The sequence below is a fragment of the Mauremys mutica genome, chromosome 4, assembly GCF_020497125.1.
Source record: "Mauremys mutica isolate MM-2020 ecotype Southern chromosome 4, ASM2049712v1, whole genome shotgun sequence".
In the NCBI taxonomy this organism is placed as follows: Eukaryota; Metazoa; Chordata; order Testudines; family Geoemydidae; genus Mauremys; species Mauremys mutica.
Genome location: NC_059075.1, coordinates 87,483,460 through 87,502,734, shown reverse-complemented (window position 1 = coordinate 87,502,734; position 19,275 = coordinate 87,483,460). Strand labels below are relative to the sequence as shown.

The 19,275-nt window shown below is 39.9% G+C and overlaps 1 protein-coding gene across 8 annotated transcripts in view; it reads right to left on the bottom strand.

Moving 5' to 3' along the window:
- The window catches only part of LUZP2 (leucine zipper protein 2), a 431,446-nt gene that overhangs the window by 15,018 nt on the left and 397,153 nt on the right, over positions 1 to 19,275 (bottom strand). For 7 of the 8 annotated variants that reach the window (XM_045012211.1, XM_045012212.1, XM_045012215.1 and 4 more), the window contains one exon: positions 1,838 to 1,918. The exons of the other annotated variant lie outside the window; for it this stretch is intronic. In XM_045012211.1, coding sequence (XP_044868146.1) covers positions 1,838 to 1,918 — 81 coding nt within the window. The remainder of the gene's footprint in view (positions 1 to 1,837; positions 1,919 to 19,275) is intronic. 8 annotated transcript variants of the gene reach the window in all.

The window sequence follows — 19,275 nt, the reverse complement described above, 5'->3', positions numbered from 1 at the left end:
GTTAGTTTTTGTGTCTTTGGCTAGTTGCTCTTCCAGTTCTTTTTTGGCTTGCCTAATTATACTATAATAGTTTACATGGTGTCTCATGGTCTCCCCTTTTGTTGAGCCAACATGGGGCATCATGGGAGATTAGTGCAGCTAGGGAAAGCAGTTGACAGAGAAGAGTTGGGGCATGTGGCACCAAAACTATAGCTCCCATAAGGCACCATGACAGAATATCTGAATCACACTTTTTCAGCTTTTTGGCTGAAAACCAGAAGTGCTTCTGTTGTCAGGTTTTTTTTTCTTTTATAAAAAGTCAAAATTTTCTGCAGAAAACAGACACTTTTTGTGAAAAATTTCATTTAGTCAAAACTCCAATTTTCTGTTGAAAAAATTTCAATGCAAATTTTTTGGCCAGCCCTATTTAAAAAGTATGGCCGCTCTGCATTAATTGCTTTAGTTCTGCCTCAGTAATCCCCCCGTGTAATGTTTTAACTACAGCTGCTCAAATAATGAATTATTTGTTGTTCACTATTCACACAATATTATTCTCTTGTTTTTAAAAAAATTCTGTGCTGCAATCAGTGAGCAAAACATACCATGTGACATAGGTATATATGACACTGATTGATGGGGACCATATTTGCAAATGACCAACAATCTGAAAATAAGTTGTCCAAACTATTCAGCAAGTTCTTGGGAAAAACAAAAACATTCACCAAAAATAGGGATATATTCATGAGCAATTTGCTAAACAAAAAACAGTAAGTGGTATCAGGAAGGAGCTTGGTACAGAGTTGAAGGCAACAGGCTCAACTCTTTCTACTTTGCAGTGTTCATTGAATCCGTTCTTTCCTTAAAATGTTGTGTAATATGTTCCTGTTGTATACTGTGTTCCTTTGTGCTGTTAAATGGCTCTTGTGTTTCATCCAAAAGATGGCTGCACTTCTGAGGTGGTTAAAGCAATCCCTGCATAACAGTTTAAGTGTGTGGATGAAAGATGTGTAAACTGCTATTATTGTTACCAGAAAGCTTTCCAGTTACCTACAGATATAGCGGGTGTTATATTTAAGGAACACTAGTGTGTTTAGTACATCACTCCAGGCTCATTTGTCTCTTGTCTTCTCTTATTGTTTTTTTTTCATGTCTCATTAGGACATTTGCTAAGACCATATTAGTGTGATATCCTTTACAATATCCAGGGAAACATTCAAATCAGCAATACTAAACTCTTTTTTGCTTTTATTGTAACATGGGCCATAATAAATTGGTTTGAGGTTTATGTTACTATACTACATCAGTGTTTTAATTGAATAAGGGCTGCAGGTTCCAGCCCACTGTCTCTGATGCGTTATAGATTTGAGCTTTCAGCTTGTTCCCTAGTTGCAGTGGACAAGATTGCAAACTTTTACCATTACACTGTCACCGTTATTGCTCAAGTTAAACATCTGCCTTAGGTCCCCCCCCACCCCTCTGCCCAAATGAAGCATTTGTGACATCTATGCTTGTTTATTAATGTGAATGTTATATCACAGGATTCTGTACCTCACTGTGTTCCAAATCTCTAAGGGAATAAGTAGATTGCTGAACAGGTTAATCATTAAATCACATCTCTTCTACTGCTTTACTTTCACAAAAGCTTTAAAAATCCTGTTAACCAATCCCTAAAGAAAACCCAGAGAGTACAATGCATACTTGTACACCAAACAGTATTTGCTTCACTGCATCTGAACATGAAATTGCTTTTAAAATATATGTACTATCTTGATTATTAAAAAACAGATAGCATTAAAATTGTCTCTAAGGCTTTAATATTTGCTTTCAGTCTATATTAAGTACTGACTCCCAATCTTACATCTTGAGAATCACACTCCTGGACACTTTGATTTGCTTTCTTTGTTGAAGCAAGGGTCTCCTTATCTGCTGAGGCATTTTGCTGAAAGTAGGAAAGAAGAAAATGAAAAAAAAAAAGTAAATACAGAGACAAGCTGTAGACAGAATTTACATGAAAATCAGGATTGCAAATAGAATACAATAAGTTTATTGTAAATTGTCAATTACTCATCAATTACTCTCTATTTTGTATTTTCAGGGCATTTGCTTCTTGCAAAGCATTTTGATACATGTGATTACTTATGTATAAAATCAATAATAATCAAGATTTCCTCGCAGAAGACTGAAACATGAAGATTTTATTTAATGATAAGCTTTGCCTTGGATAGCGCTTCCTTTATACTATTGTGTAATGCAGCACACATTTGCCTAGATTCTCCTCTGCACCCAGATACAGCCAACACACAAGGCAGGGAAGAGAAAGGGAATATCAGTAATCTATGCCTAGCTTAATCTTTTGGTACTTGTGAGCCAGGCTTGCTTATTAGCATATGTTGGCACATCTTAAGAACTGCCTTATCGTATTCCAACCAGCTATGATCTATGGGACCTTACACAGGTTGTGAACTGGGGTGGTGAAAACATGCACTTCTCTATGCCCACAATCAGGGGCAGTGAGTTATATGGGCCTGTGGTGCCCAGGCTCCAGCAATATTAAGGGCCCAGAGGCCCAGCTCCACCAATGTTTGGGGCCGGGTCTCTCCCCCAGCCTCCACCTGCCGCCCCCGCGTGCCTCCTCCAGACCCCAGAGCATCCCTGCCTCAAGTGGGCGACTGCCCCCTGCTCCGGTCTGCCAGCATCAACTGCCGCTGCCGAGTCCAGAGCCCCTCATTCACTAATGCCAGGGCAGGCTGCTCCTGCCCTTCTGCCTCGGACCCTTCCCTTTTCCGGTGGGACCCTCCACCAGCACAGGAGGGCCCGCCCCCCGCCTGGAGTCACTGCTCCTGCGCCATGCTGGGCAAGTGGGCTACAGTGAGGGGCAGCAGCAGGGGAGGAGGCACACACGTGCAGGCAGTCCCTCCCCACTTCCTGGCACCCGTCACAGGGGAGGTGAGGGGGCTTCCTGGACCTGAGAGGGATAGAAGGTGAGTGTACTGCTGGAGGGTGGGGGAAAAGGGGGTCCCTCTCCCAGAGCTTGCTGCTGCCAGCGAGCAGAGGTCTGGGGGAGTCCTCCTCTCTGGCCCCAGCCCCGGGGCAGTCAGACTGCACCCCAAACTCCTCATCCACAATCCCGCACCACCCCAGAGCTCACACCCCAACTCTCTGCCCTAGCCCTGAGCCCCTCCCACATTCCAAACCCCTAATCCCCAACCCCAGCCAGAGTGCTCATCCCCCCACACCCTAACCCTCTGCCCCAGCCCTGAGCCCTCTCCTGCACTGTAATCCCTCACCCCTGCATCCCTACCCTCTGTCTGAGACCTTCCCACACCCCAAACCCCTCATCACCAGCCCCACGCCGTTATTTTAAAAGATATATATTGGATTACAAGGAAGGTCTGTGTGTGGAGGGGTGGGACTTGGACCCGTTCTAGACACCACAAAAAATGATACAAACCTGCCGCACCTACCCACAATATGTCCCTCCCACCCTTAAGACAGGTTATTTGTGTGTTGAGAGCAGTTGGTATAAACTGTAAACCAGCTGAGAGATCTCTAACACTGGGAAAATTCTCAATTGTCCCTTTTCAGCCATATTCCAACACTTTGTGCCATGACAAACAGGAAAAATGAATATGGATGTTATTTTGATACAAAATCTGTACCACAGTTACATTATATAGATATACATCAGCATCATACTTTTGTTGTTTACCTGTAGTAATGTTGATAGTTCCAGGTTCCCTCATCCCTAACAAGAACTACAGTACAGAGTGACATGGCTGGATAAACATATAGGATATTTTAAATAGATGAACAATTAAATTTGAAGATTTCATCTTCATACCAGTTGTACATACTGTTTGTTAATAAAGTATAAATAAAACACACACCATGCTGAAAAATAAAATGTAACATAAAATTGCCATTGTAGTACAATATGCAACATAGTTTAATAAAGAATTTCAGTGGGTCATTATCACAGCCTGCTCATTATCAGTTATACAGGACTATCTGTTCTGAAAGCACTAAACCCATGATCATCGTGAAAATTTCTACTGTATTTTTATTGTTCTTCTATTTCTATCAGAAATTCTTTAGGGTCTGATCCAAAGCCCACTGAAGTTAATATGAAGACTTCAGCTGATATCAGTGGAATTTGAATCAGGCTCTAGGTGCCTCAAAAATGTGAGATCCTTGAACCACTGGAAAGAGAATTAATTACTCCAGTGACTATGGCCTATCAAAACGGCACAAACATTGATTTTGGAATTTATTGTAGGATTTATTCTCTCAGAATATATTAAAATATGTTCTCGGAGAATAAATCCTACAATAAATTCCAAAATCAATGTTTATGAGCCTTATTGATTTTGGTATGAGTTTCAAGTCATGAAAAGTTTAGCATCTGTCTCTGGATGAATACTTTCAGATGAAGTTGGGCTGCTCTATATTTCCGGCTGAGATCTTGAAACAAGTAAATCTTGCATTTTGTCCAAAATTTCACAACAATTTAGCTGGGAACAGGCAACCAAATCACCAATTGGTCATCTTCAATGACCAGTTTTGAAAGGCTGTTCCATCTTTAGAGCTCTGCAAATCTGCAGATATCTGAAGACTATGTTTGTGGATCACTGACCAGATGTGGATACTAATTTTGTATCTGCTCAGGGTTCTATTCATCTTTCTTGTGTCAGTACCCTCCCTCTTATACCAATGTTTTAGAAATTTCCAGATTTGATAGATAGCTGAAGAGAAGAAATGGGTAAATTATAGACAACAAAATAGTATTTTTCTTTAATAATAGGAGGATGTCTTCAGTGTCTTTAGTTTCATGGAGGCTGATAAGCTATAGTCATGACAAGCTATAGTCATGAAAACAGCTGGTGATATGGTCTGCCTAGTTTTGGCAAGACTATTAGTCTTATTGGGATGTGACACCAAAGCAATCCTCGCTCCCCTGGTGTTTCTAGCAATATGGGGAGGTGGGGACTATTTTCAACTTTGGCCCAGAGTATGGCATCACATTACAAACTTCTGAACAAGAGAAAGATAAGTATTTATTTGAAAATAGACAAAAAATTGCTAGTTATGTGATCTGGGGAATCAGTTTGGTGAAACAATGAATTTTCTTTCATAACAATGGACCTATTTGATTAAGTAATCTACCTATCTGAACGATGAGGGGTAATACTAGAGTTGTGTAAACTTGAAATTCGAATTGTCCTATAGGAGTTTTCTTGCTCCACACAGTAAATACCATTGAATAACACCGAGTTCTTGAATGATAAGACCTTTCCCTTTCTGTAAGACAACTGACATATTAAGGTTCATCACTTCAAATTCATCAATACAGATACCATGTCACTTGATGTTTTTTGTTTCTTTCTCCCTTCCCAGAGCATCATGGACAAACATATACAGCCTAAATTCTCTTAAGGGGGTGATGTTGCCAAACAAACCCCTCCCCACTCCCTCTTTTCCTCTCTCCCCCTGTGCACAGCAGAATCTCCATATCCTTCCCTATTTCTATTCCATTTATCTTCCTTTTCTCAAGCAAATGAGCCTTCCAGGGGAATGGGAGAAGTCCCTGTATAGTGAATGCTCCTCTACCCTACCCTTAAGAATGGTTCATGCTTCTTACCCACATCTCCTGTGCAACCATCATCTCCAGTTCTTCTTCATGCTGTGGCTCCATGCAAATTTTTCCTTGCTCATGTCCTCAGTTCCTGATTAAATTTGCCACTCCCATCTCCTGCCTGTTGTTTCCTGACCCAAAGGAGGTTTCAGGAAACAGCAGGATGGGACTCAGCAGATCATGGTGAGAGTGCAGGCCAGAAACAAAGAGAGGTTTTTGTCAGCCTGTTCCTGGTTCCTCCCAAGAGCTCTAACCTGTTTCACCTCCTAGCAGCCAGAAACCCTTTCACATTCCATCTGGCCACTTCAAAACCTTGGAAACTGTCTGGAATCTAAGTTGTTCAACACTCGTGTTCACATTCTGAAGTCCATAATCAGTCCTTACTCAGGGAAATTTCCCATTCTATTCAATGGTAATTTCACCTGAGCAAGGGCTTCAGCATTTGACCACCGGGATTATCCAGTTTCCTAAAGACTACAGCATCTGTATGGATTTTTATGGAGTTCCAGGAATAGTTAGAACTAATTTCTTAGATGAAATACCATGACCAATTATATTTCTGAAACATCATTAAGGTTTTGCTTAGTGTTTATAGATTCGTAGATTCCAAAGTCAGAAGGGACCATTGTGATGATCTAGTCTGGCTTCCTGTATAACACAGCATAGAACTTTCCCAAAATCACTCCTATAGCATATCTTTTAGGAAAATATCCAACCTTGATTTAGAAATTGTGAGTGATTCAGAATCCACCATGACCCTTGGTAAATTGTTCCAATGGTTAATTAGCCTCACTGTAAAAAATGTACACCGTATTTCCAGTCTGAATTTGTCTAGCTTCAGCTTCTAGCATTTGAATTATGTTGTATCTTTCTCTGTTAGATTGAAGAGCCCATTTTTAAATATTTGTTCCCCATGTAGCTACTTGTAGACTTTAATCAAGAAACCCCTTCACCTTCTCTTGTTAAGCTAAATAGATTGATTAAAGCATAGTGATAGAATCAAGAAGCTCATCCTCGTGGCTTTTCTTTGAACCTTCTCCCATTTTTCATCATTTTTCTTGAATTGTTGACACATGAACTGTACTCAGTATTCCAGCAGCAGTCACACCAGTGCCTGATACAGAGGTAAAATAACATCTCTACTCCTATTCAGGATTCCCCTATTTATGCCTCCAAGGATTGTATTAGCCCTTTTGGCCACAGGGTTGCACTGGGAGCTCATGTTAAAAGGGCTGTTGACTCGCAGATGATGTGAATGAATGTCTTGAAACAAACCTTTACAAATAAATTTTTTTGTTTTTGAAAAAAAAATTCTCAGCCCTAATGAAAATGGAAACACCATTTACTTGCTGATTTAAATCACTTAGCATTTTGATAAAAATGCTGCTGTGTATTTGCAGGCAAAATAATTTGGAAACAGCTCCTGGACTCCTTTCTAATTTGTCTAAGCCCTTCTGACCCCCGCCCAAAGCTTTTAAATCCAGGATTTTGCACGTAAAATTTGTCAGTGGATCTGCATCCACTAGAGCTGCTTTGAAAAATACAGATATTTGCAGGTGAGACCTTTCAAGCTTGACCAAAAAAAACCAACCAGGTATTGAAAAGTCACATATTTGCATTAAGTAAAGCTGTTTACAACTCATTTAACATATATGTTTGCCGCTGAAACTAGAATCCATTTGTGTGTGCATAGCTTGCAAGAAAAAATCCAGGAAATTTACAACAGAAAAGCAAGCCAAACTCATAATTTCTCTGAATTTTCTAAATGTTCTTAGCTTCTATCAATACATTATCCCCATTCAAACTACTTACAATTTTTATTTTAAAAAATATACTACATTATTATAATCTCTTTGGTCTCACCATTATTTCTTTACTGCCTAATACCACTACTTCATTATGGCAATTGAATTACTATCTTGTAATGCCTGTAAAGTTCACCAAGATGTTGGACATCAAACCCGTGGCTATGCCCTGAAACCTACAGACTATTTTGGTCTAAATCGTAGATGCAATACCACTGGCATTTGTCCAGGGATAAACTTTTATCCTTAGAAGCATCAAAGGCCAAGACTAGAAACATTTAAAAAACATTTACAGGAAGTGCTTGATACCCTCCTCTGTGGTATCCATCTGGATAGCTGAAGCCAGCCTCAAAGGCTGATGAGAGTCCATCTCTCTCCCAGGAAACTACAAGGACAGATGAACAACCAGACAGATGGTGTGTAACAGGACTGCATACAAGAAAATAAATCAACTAATACTTGGTCTGGCTGTAGATGTTGCAGGGCTCTGTGCAAACTCAGATAAGGAATTTCCTCAATTTACTTCAAGGACTTTTTTTAGTTCTTTGGCACAGAGGTGCTTATGATGTCTGGGAAGGGTTGGTAACTGGTCAGGGAGTTGTGTGTTGGTAACATTTGTCATGGCGGACGAGGACAGTTTGATAGCTGGGAGCTGGAACAGAGTTCTCAGTGCTTTTCTGGGCCAGCTGCATTGTAATGCATCCAGAGATCTCTCATCCCCATAATCTGTGGCGTTTGTCACATTCCCCCAAACACAAGGCTCTGACTGTCTAGTTGCACACTATATACATGCACAGGGCAAGCACTCCCCACCTGATTTTTTTAAGGGGCCATTAGAAAAAATGCTTGGCCTGACAAAGCCTTGCATAATTTCTGGGCAGGTTACAATTGCAATTCTTCATGACTGCTTTCTGTTTCGTGTTCTAATCTTTTCTGTCCAAAATGTGATGTGACACAGACATGTGTTTCCACACAATTTTGGAAGTAATCAAAATTAGTTGGGGGCCTCTTAATAGCTGGAGACAAATAGAAAAGACAGTCCCTTACTGAATACCACAGAGAAACCTGTACAACTTTTTGTAAATACTGGCAGTGTAAAGCAAATACTTGAGTCAGTTTCTTAGCAGTGTGACTATAAAAGGTTATACATAAGAAATAAAAAAAAAGAGGGAGAGAAATTAAGAAGCACAAACCTTGGTAATAATGAAACTATACAGGCTATAGTTCCCTAGGTCTGATGGTCACCATCATACATACAAGTCCAGCACAATTAGCAAGGAGCCTTGCAAGCTTTTGTATACTACACAGAGAATGTCACTCAGTGAAGACCTGGAGATAATTGTCTGTTGTCAGTAACAGGGAGTTCAGTTTTCATCCCTATTCAAACCTTGTTCTCTTTGGCCTAATAAATTCAAGTACATTTGTACAGTCACTAGTGTATGACTTTTCATAGGATCCCAGATCACTTTATGACCTATGTACTAAATCCTTATGTATTCAGTCTTTAAGCAGGCAAAACTTCCACTGAGAGTTTTACCTTTGCAAGGCATGAATTAAAACTAATGATTTCAGAATTTGGACTTTTACATGTTTAGCACCACTGAAATTTAAGCATCTCTGGAGTGAGAAGTGGCTATGGGGACATTTTGTTCAGGGACACCAGGACAAACCCTAGGACATATCTTATGAAAATTCATTAACATCAATGCGAAAAAGACAACACTTCCCTTTCTTTTTCTCTGCTTCAGGTCTCAAGTGAACTAATGGTAGCTCTGGAATGTCAACACTTTTCGTCTTGGAAATGGAGAGAGACTGTCAACGTATGTCACAGAAACCCCAGAATATCCATCAGATAGTAATTACTTTTGGCTTCAAACAGATGATCTGGAAGTAAAAGTCTCCATATCCAGTTATCAATCTCAAGTCATCCTTTCTGCTCTAAATTATAATGAGAAAACTTAAAATTGTTCAATGACTGACAAAGAGCAAGAAAATTTGAGACAATGGTATACACACACACACACTTCTCACTTTTGAAACGTTATAACATACTTGTGACTACATCATAATTGCTTCCCTGTGGTATGTAATGGACCATTAATGTTTGTATGTTTTCTTTGCTATTCTTCTGTGTTCCTTCCTCTTTTAAATCTCTACTGTACTTCTAAGAAATAAAAGTAAAAGCACATTCAGAAGAAGCCCTACAGGCAAAAGCTAGGAAAGAGCTCTTTCATTTCAGATATTGTTTGTAGTGTATGGGGTTTTGTTTTGTTTTGTTTTCTAGACTGTATACCGGTAACTCTTCAGCCTAAACTAATTTTATTTTACCAAATCAGTTGTTAAAGGTCTAAAACTGGTGGGATCAATCTATTATTTGTAACAACCTTTCTAAGAGAGATCCAACAAAGCATTCCCAGGTACTGCTAAGATCTCCATTTACTCATACTGTGTTCACAAAGTTACTATATTAAAGATAGTTCATTACTTAAAAAGGCACAGAAACTGGAAATGATAATCATTACTGTTTTAATCTATATACACAGGGAAAAAGACTGATCTGGGGAGACAACATTGAAGAACAACATTATTTTGCTCTTGGGAATCTACAAAATAAATGTATTTAATACTTAAGAAACAACATAAAAGATCAGGCTAAGAACACAAAAAAAGGAGAAAAAAGGTCATCTGTCTCATTCTGTCCCTAAATTCACCCCCTTCAGTCTTAGTACTACAGTTGATATGACCCTTCATTAGGAGCATAATAAAAAATGATGCGTATATGTTCCAATGGCTAGACACAATATTAAAGGCTGAGAGACTGATAGGATTTTTCACTTGGTTTTATATTTTCAGCAAGACTCTTTATGTGCATTTTGTCTTAAATAAATATATTAACTGTATGTTATTTGTAAATGTACAAATTCCCAAGAGCAAGCTAAAGGTGAGGATAATGCTATTCTTAAATGTAATCTCCTTCAGTTTTTTTTTCTTGTCTTTTTACATAAAATATTTCAAATGGCTGAGTTTTAACTTTCATAAGTATATAAAAATACTAAACTAATAGAACACCCCCAATTATTTAAAACTTACATTTCGGTGAAACCTACAAAGCATATCTTCAGCTTTTTATGATTTATCTACATATAACTTTTCTCAGCACAAAACTTTTTCATGTTCAGTTGAATAAACAATGATTTTTAATCACCTTTCAGATAATGTTAATGCTCCAATTCAGCAAGGTTCTTAAGAATATACCTATTGTGAAGCAGGGCCGCCCGGACTGGGGGGCAAGAGGGGCAATTTGCCCCAGGCCCCGGGTCCCGCAGGGGCCCCACGAGTGTTTTTTCGGGGCCCCTGGAGTGGGGTCCTTCACTCACTCCAGGGGGCCCGGAAAACTCTTCCGCTCCCGGTCTTCGCCGGCGGGGGGGTCGTTCCGCTCCGGGGCGGAAGGACTCCCCGCCGGTGAATTATCGCCGAATCGGGACCCGCCGCCAAAGTGCAGCTGGGTCTTCGGTGGTAATTCAGCGGCGGGGGGCCCTTCCGTTCCGGGACCCGCCGCCGAAGTGCCCCCCCCCGCCGCCAAATTACTGCCGAAGAGGCAGCTGCACTTCGGCAGCGGGTCCCGCTTCAGCGGTAATTCAGTGGCGGGGGGCCCCCGCCGTGGGTCTTCGGGGAACTTCGGGGTCCCGGAATGGAAGGGCCCCCCGCCACCGAATTACTGCTGAAGCGGGGGCCCCCCGCCGCCGAAGACCCCGGGCCCCCGGAATCCTCTGGGCAGCCCTGTTGTGAAGAATTGTAAATAACCACATTGACTTGAATGGGACTACTCACATGCTCAAAGTACGGTGATGAATCCTGGCCACGTGCCCCCTGAGACATGATGCATATACGATAAGTTAGGCATGTGATTTAAGTATCTTGCTGAACTGGGGCCTTAAGAACTCTTCAGTTCAATAGGAATTTGTGTAATGAAATTACGAGCGACTTATAATAGGTAGCTTAGAACAGAAGCTGGAACTCACTGGTAACTATAGCATGTACTGTCTATGCATTCTATTATTTTAATACTTTGAAGCTAGAGTCATGCAGTTAAATTACACCTATTCATATTATGAAGCAACTAAAATACTAATATGCATAGAAGTACGATGTGGCACAAAATGGAAAAACAACAATATATTTACTTTCAATATATACCAAATTTTCTATCGTGTTCCAGTAAGCTTCATTTAGATATTGCAATATGTTAAGTAAATTCCATAAGCCTACAAAAAAGTGAAACAAATTTAGCAAAACCTAAATTCAGCCATTGATATCTGTCATTTGCTCAAATGATTGTCATTTGTTTGTCTGTTGCAATCTCTAAGGAGGTAAGAATAAATGAGATACAAACAAGATGGTTTTCATGAGAGCATTCAGAAGTGTCTGGAAGGTTCTCAGATGCATAAGTAATTATGCAAAGATTTATATTTGGACATAAAGAAACCTTCTTGTTCAAAGTGTAGACAAGGGGTGGACCACACTTCAATATATGTTGAATATCCATTGTCTAACATCACCATTATCACAACTGAGAGGCCAGTTGGCAATCAGGGGAAGTTTGTTTTGTTTTCACACCACCAAGTACATTTTTAGCTAAAATTATTAGACACGTATAGCTCAGAGTAGAACACCATTAGTGGAATGCATGGGTTTGCAGAAAAAAGAAAAAGATCTTAAAGACAAACTGGAAGGAAAAGCCAGATTATTTTGTTAATAATGTCCCTGATGCAACCTCACCCTATTCTCTCAGTACTATTTCAGCACTTTTTGGCTTTGCCAGCAGATGTGTGTGCAAGTGAGCCAACTCTATTACATTACTTCCAACACGCTAATGAGTTACGTGTTTTGATGACACATGCAGCCTTCCAGGTATAAATACATCCAAGAGATAAGATTTTATTTGTGCTTTTCTAACACAACTTATCCTCAACTAAATTCCATTCAATTTATTGACATATGTCTAGACTAGAGATGAGGACAGTCAGTGTTCAATTCATAAACCTATTGCTCACATAATTGGCCTATGTCTGTGGTGTCCTGGAGTTTTCATGTCAACTTAAATTATTTTAAATCCTCAGTTTGAAATTAGGACTGGGAAAAGTGCATTGCCACAGAACAGCTGATGGGTGGAGCTGGGCAAAATTTTTTGGTCAAAACATTTTTTCAATGAAAAGCACAGGCATGGGTCAAAGCAATGTGTGTTGAATTTGCTGAATTGTTTCTGTCAAAAAACAATTAAAATTTGTCAAAATTAAAATGTTTTCTAAACAACTTTTCATTTCAAATTTTACTTCAATTTAATTTAAAAATATATTTAAAAAAGCTCAAAACCAAAACAATTTAATTTTGGTTCATAGTGTTAGTTGCCAATAACTGATTTTTTGGTTTGCTGGAAGTTTAGAAACATTGAAAAAAGAATTCATTTCAGGACAGACCAAAACATAAATAATTATATATAAATATAAAAATAATTGGCAAACTTAAAAATTTAAGAAAAATTACAATTCAGGTCAAATGAAACATTTCATTTTGGGCATTTAAAAAAGCAAAAGGAAATGAAGGGCTAGAATCACAAAAACTGAAGTGAACAAAGTGCTACTCTTCCCACCCCCGCCCCCGCCCCCCACCCTGCCCTTTACCCAGTAGTCCAGTGGTTAGGGCACTCACCCTGGTTTAAATCCCTGCTCTAAAACAGGAACTTGAAGCCAGGTCTCCCATATCCCCAGTGAGTGTCCTGCTAACCACCAGGCTACTAAGTATTCTTGGGTAGATCTCTCTGTTTCTCCTGTTGAAGTTTATAAATAATTGGAACCCTGCAGACAAGTATACACAAGAAACCTACAAATCACCACACTTACCTTCACAGATTCAGTAATAAACCAAGAAATCTGTTATCTTCAGCTAGGTGAATAGAAACCCCAGAATATGCCCAGAGGAGGAAGTCTGGGATATATACCGTAAAACCATCTTCATCAAAAAAGGAAACTCCATCAGAGAAGCAGATTGCATCATGGAACAGGCAACTTTAATTCCCCAAGAGAAAATGTTTCCATATAGAAAACAAAACAAAACAAAAAAACACTGAACACATACCCCTACTTGTCACATTCCATCTCAACATGGAACCCATATGGGATATCAAACAATTATAGTGCATACTTGATCAGGACCACATCCTAAAAGAATTCTTTCCTGAAGCCCCTCAAACTCACCAAGCTCATCATCAGAAGCAAGCAGGATACACCAACTCCAAGCAATACCAGATCCTGTGTGATTGGGAACTTAGAAGACTGAGTTGCCTAGTGATTAAAGAACTGGACTTCCAGCCCCTTGCCACTCAGTCAGAGTAGTACATAACCATTTCTGACCTTAAGCTGGGGATCTTTGGCTTTCCACCCACATCTGAGTCTAGACCCTTAAAGGGGTATGGAAGGAGAAACTTGGACCTCCTTCTCCACCAGGTTCCAGCCCAGGACCCTCTGGAAAGCAACACCAGCAGTGTCCTTCTTGCAGTGAGTCTAAGGCTTTATCTACACTAGCACTTTTGTCAGTAAAATTTCTGATTGTCAGGGGTGTGAAACAAACATAAGTTTCACCCAAAAAAAGTGCCAGCGTGGACAGCACAATGTTGGTGGGAGACACTCTCCTGCCGACATAGCTACTGCTGCTCATTGGGGGTGGTTTAATTATGCCATCAGGAGAGAGCTCTACACAGGAGACCTTAGAGTGGCACAGCATAAACCTCCCTCGTTTTCACTTTTTCCTGATTACATTGGTTAGAATTTTAAAAAGTTTGTTTTAAGGACAGAAAGTTAATCTCTCCCAATTTCGTCCTGTTTACCAATTCCTGTGTTTTTCTTATTTTGTCACTATAGGGCAGCTCTAGAGTCTCACTTCAAAATGGCCCAGAAGTACATCAGCCTTCCTAACTAGGAAGGGCAGATCACTTCTGGATGGTAGGACATTCACCAGGCCTAATCTTCACTGTGAAGAACCTTCCTAATGGCTTCTGCTGCCTGCCTATTTCGGCAGCTCTCATGACACCAATCGGACAGAATACCAGACATCTTCTCCACAGCAAACCAGCATGGACCTGATAGTTGCTAATTACAAAACCACCAATGGATGAACTCACATTATCTTTAAGCAGCAGAATCCCCCATCTGAGTATTTTTACCATTACATTCCCAGTAGACATGAGCTGCTCTTTGATATTCTTAGAAGTATATAAAATTAATTCAACAAACAGTAGTTAGTGCCCGAATGTTTCCTATAAATTGTCACTAGGCAAATATTCCTATTCATGCCCCACTAGCCAAGTACATTCCAGGGGCCACTATTGTCTACTACTACTGAGTATATGAATATACACAGAGACTAGTGCATATTGTCATATTTCAGACATTTTACTAGAAAGATTTTGTAGAGGACATCACACTTCCCATTTCCAAGTCTATGACATCCCTGTAGTAATTACGACAATTGTTTAAATAGAGAAAGTATAGAAGGAAAGCATTTAGCTGTGTTTGAAATTATAACTGTTTTGCCTGTCATGAAAAAAGTTACTCACACTCTCTACTTTTACTGTTCATTTTCTCTCTCCGTTCCATATGGGATATTTTTTAAAATTTAGAAACAAGGAGATGCAGCATCTTTTAACCAGCCATTTCTCTATGAACCAATAATGGCTTTCCAGAACAAAAGTTAGCTCAGTTGGGGAACCTCCTGTCACAGGCTAGCCTCTGCCTGAAGCACTTTCCTGTGCTGGGCTAAAGCATGACAGCTGTGCCTGTCTCAGTTTCCCTCTTTCTTCCGATAAAAAGGCACATAGGCTCTCAGTGCATAATACAAAGCCTATCTCTGGGCATAATTTCACAAACACTTGTGCAATTCTTCCCCCAAATTTTGCAGTACAACTATTTTCCATTTTCCACAATAAACATAAAGCAGCTTCTTCCACGTTTCCCTGTCCAGGGACATCAGCAGCAAGCTACCCATCCAAGACTCAATAGAAGGACTTTGTTATCAGTTCCTTTGGCCCTTGGCCCTCCCTGCCTGAGAGTGACCAATCTTCCCAGAGCCCTTCATCCTGAGGGCTCCCCTTCTTGCTGTGTTCCACCTTTCCAGGACTTCCTGCCTGGAAGTCCTTCCCTTTCTCAAAGGGATTCACTCCCCCACAACAATCCTCTTGTTTCCAGGCGTGGCTTCCTCTGACCAAGCTAGATCTTCCCCTTTGCCTGAGGGCCTTTGTCTGAGTCTTTTGTTCATCAGGGATCCCCAGCTCTGATCAGTTCTCACCAACAGCTTTCATCCAAGCATCTCACTGGCAGATCACAGTTAACTTCTCTCCTTCCAAATGCAACTCCCACCAACTCTTCCTTGATCCTTCTCTCCCCTCAGGGTCTCAGACAACTCTCACCTGCTCCTTCATGACAATCTCAGGTTCTGACCCATCAGGTCTCTGACTCACCCGGTCTCCTCCGTCTCTTAAGCCTAATTGGGGGCGGGGGGGTTCAAAATTACCAGTCACAGGTGAACTGGCTTCTTCCCTCTTAAAAAGCCCAGTGCCACATTGTGACACCTCTGTTTCAGGTAAGTCCCAACAAACAGTCTAAATGATGTATTACAAATACATCTGGTACAACAAACACTGAATGATGAACACCCATTCCATCAATTTTGTTTAAGAGTGGCCTTTCTGAGAGGACTTAATGAAAATTACTGGATAGTATTGTGCCTATACACTCACTAAATATTTTATGAGCATTTACAAATATTTACAAATATTTACAAATATTTACAAATATATTTACAAATATTGCTTAACTATAATGAAATAATTTTAAAAATGTAAAGTTTAAAATGTATGACCTGTACCTTATCCAGAGGCCTTTTGTATAAAGCTTACTAAACAATATTGGTACACTACTGATAAAATGGAGTACATTATGTTGGACACAAAAGACATTTTTAATCATTTGAAAATTAAAATGTGGACTATCAGGAACAGGCACTAAAGAATCGGAGATACTGGAGTCAGTTTATAATCCATTTGATGGGCTGCTAAGGGAAATCAAGTACCAAAAGGGATCTAATATATCACACAGCCTCACTTGATTCCAAAAATAAATATCCGCATGAGTACAAATTATACTTAAGGGATAATGTTCATGGCAGAGGAGTATATGAAGCAATAAATAGCTTTTGTGGGTGATTAAATGCCAAAGCTCTTAAATGCAAAATCCACTTACTACTAGTGCATACCACTGCCATGGATGTTATTCCTTATAAATGACAAGACAAAAGAAAATTCAATAAACCAAGACATAAAAAAAAGATGAATGGTACCACACTATAAGATGACCTTTTAGGTGAGGGAGGATGAGATTTCTATAGCTATTCCAAAGAACGCTTACAAAATAGTTCATGCTAAGTGTAATGTTGCTGATGTTCACTGTCTACACTGTAGCACTTCGTATTTTGAGCAGTTTGCATATTGATTATCAAAACACTTGGTCTGAAATGTACTGTGTTAATGGTCTTAGTCACCAAAGGTGATATCAGGCAAATGTTTCCATTATGTTTCATGGGAAAAACAAACTCATCATCATATAATAAATCACAGTGTGAGGACAACTTTATGAGAATCAGAGAAAGTGGAAGGTACATTCTTCCACATGTGGATTGTACTCAAACCTCAAGGGGAAATAACTAGTACGGAGCTAAATTATGGCTAATCTCTTTTTACCCTTCCCTCCAACTGTTTATTATGTTACTTGGTATGTCGAGATTTGAATGACATTGAAAGCACTTTGTAGCAGGGATTGTGGTTTGTACAATGACTAGCCAATATATATTTTTAATACATAATAATGGGGTAGATTTTCAATGGCAAAAAGGGCAGTTAGGAAACCATCTCCTGTTGACTTTCATTTATATGTCACTTACAGTGAGAGCTGGGTGCCTAAGGTAGACCATATTTACAGGATGGAAGAGTCTATCCTGAGAAGCAGTGACTATAACAAGGACTTGTGGCTCATGGTGGATAATCAGCTGAACATGAGCTCCCAGTGTGATATTGTGGCACAAAAGGGCTACTGAGATCCTTGGATGAATAAAGAGGTGTACCTTTTGTAGCAGTAGGAAGGTTACATTACCTCTTTAGCTGACACTGTTGCAATTGGTACTGGAATCTTGTGTCCAGTTCTGGTGTTCACAAGTCAAGAAGAATGTTGAAAAACTGGAGCAGGTTTGAGCCACAAGAATGATTAAAGGATTGGAAAACTTCCCTTTATAAGGAAAGACCCAAGAAGCTCAATATTGTTTGCTTGCACCCAGTTTACCAAGAAATCCAGATTGCTCTGTATTAGTGCCCTGCCTTCTTCATTATTTGCCACTCCCCCAATTTTTGGGTCATCTGAAAACTTTATCAGTGATGCTTTTATGTTTTTATCAAGTAATTGATAAAAATGTTAAATATCTTAGGGCCAAGACCAGATCCTTGTGGGGCCAGATTAGAAACACCCATTCAACAATGATTTCCCATTTAGAGGGGATTTCCAATTTACGTTTTGGGGCTAAGGAGTGACCACTTACATGGAGAAGTGAAATGCATCAATAAATGGCTCTTCAGTCTAGCAAAGATATAGCAAGATCTAAAGGCTGGAAGTGGAAGCTAGACAAATTCAGACTAGAAAAAAAATTGCACATTTTATACAGTGAAGGTAATTAATAATTGGAAAAACTTATCAAGAGTTGTGGAATTTTTTAAAAATCTAGTTTGAACAGGAATTAATTCATGGAAGTCCTATGGCTTGAGTTATACAGCTGGTCAGACTAGATGATCACAATGGTCTCTTCTGGCTTTATAATCTATGAATCCATGTACCCTTTATGCCTTTGAAAATTGCTCCCAATAGCAACAGCAGAAACAAAAAGTACTAGAACTATTGCAAGATGATTGTGGACAATTCAAAAACAAGCAGAACTGCCAAATTCAAAAACTAAACTATTCACCTCAGTCCCTGGAAAAATCATGGAGCAGGTCCCCAAGTAAACCATTTTGAAGCACTTGGAGGAAAGGAAGGTGATCAGAAACAGTCAACATGGATTCACCAAGGGCAAGTCATGCCTGACCAACCTGGTTGCCTTCTATGATGAGATAAATGGCTCTGTGGGTATGGGGAAAACAGCGGACATGATATATCTTGACTTTAGCAAAGCTTTTGATATGGTCTCCCACAGTATTCTTGCCAGCAAGTTAAAGTATGGATTGGATGAATGGACTATAAGGTGGATAGAAAGCTGGCTAGATTGTCAAGCTCAATGGGCAGTGATCAATGGCTCAATGTCTATTTGGCAGCCGGTATCAAAGGAGATACCAGGGGTCGGTTTTGTTCAACATCTTCATTAATGATCTGGATGATGGGATGGATTGCACACTCAGCAAGTTCACAGATTACACTAAGCTAGATATGCTGGAGGGTAGGGCTAGGGTATGGCTAGGGTCCAGAGTGACCTAGACAAATTGGAGGATTGGGCTAAAAGAAATCTGATAAGGTTCAACAAGGACAAGTGCAGAGTCCTACACTTAGGACAGAAAAAATCCCATGCACCGCTACAGGATGGGGACTGACTGGCTAAGCAGCAGTTCTGCAGAAAAGGACCTAGGGATTACAGTGGATGAGAAGCTGGATATGAGTCAACAGTGTGCCCTTGTTGCCAAGAAGGCCAACGGCATATTGGGCTGCATTAGTAGGAGCATTGGCAGCAGATTGAGAGAAGTGATTATTCCCCTCTATTCGGCATTGGTGAGGC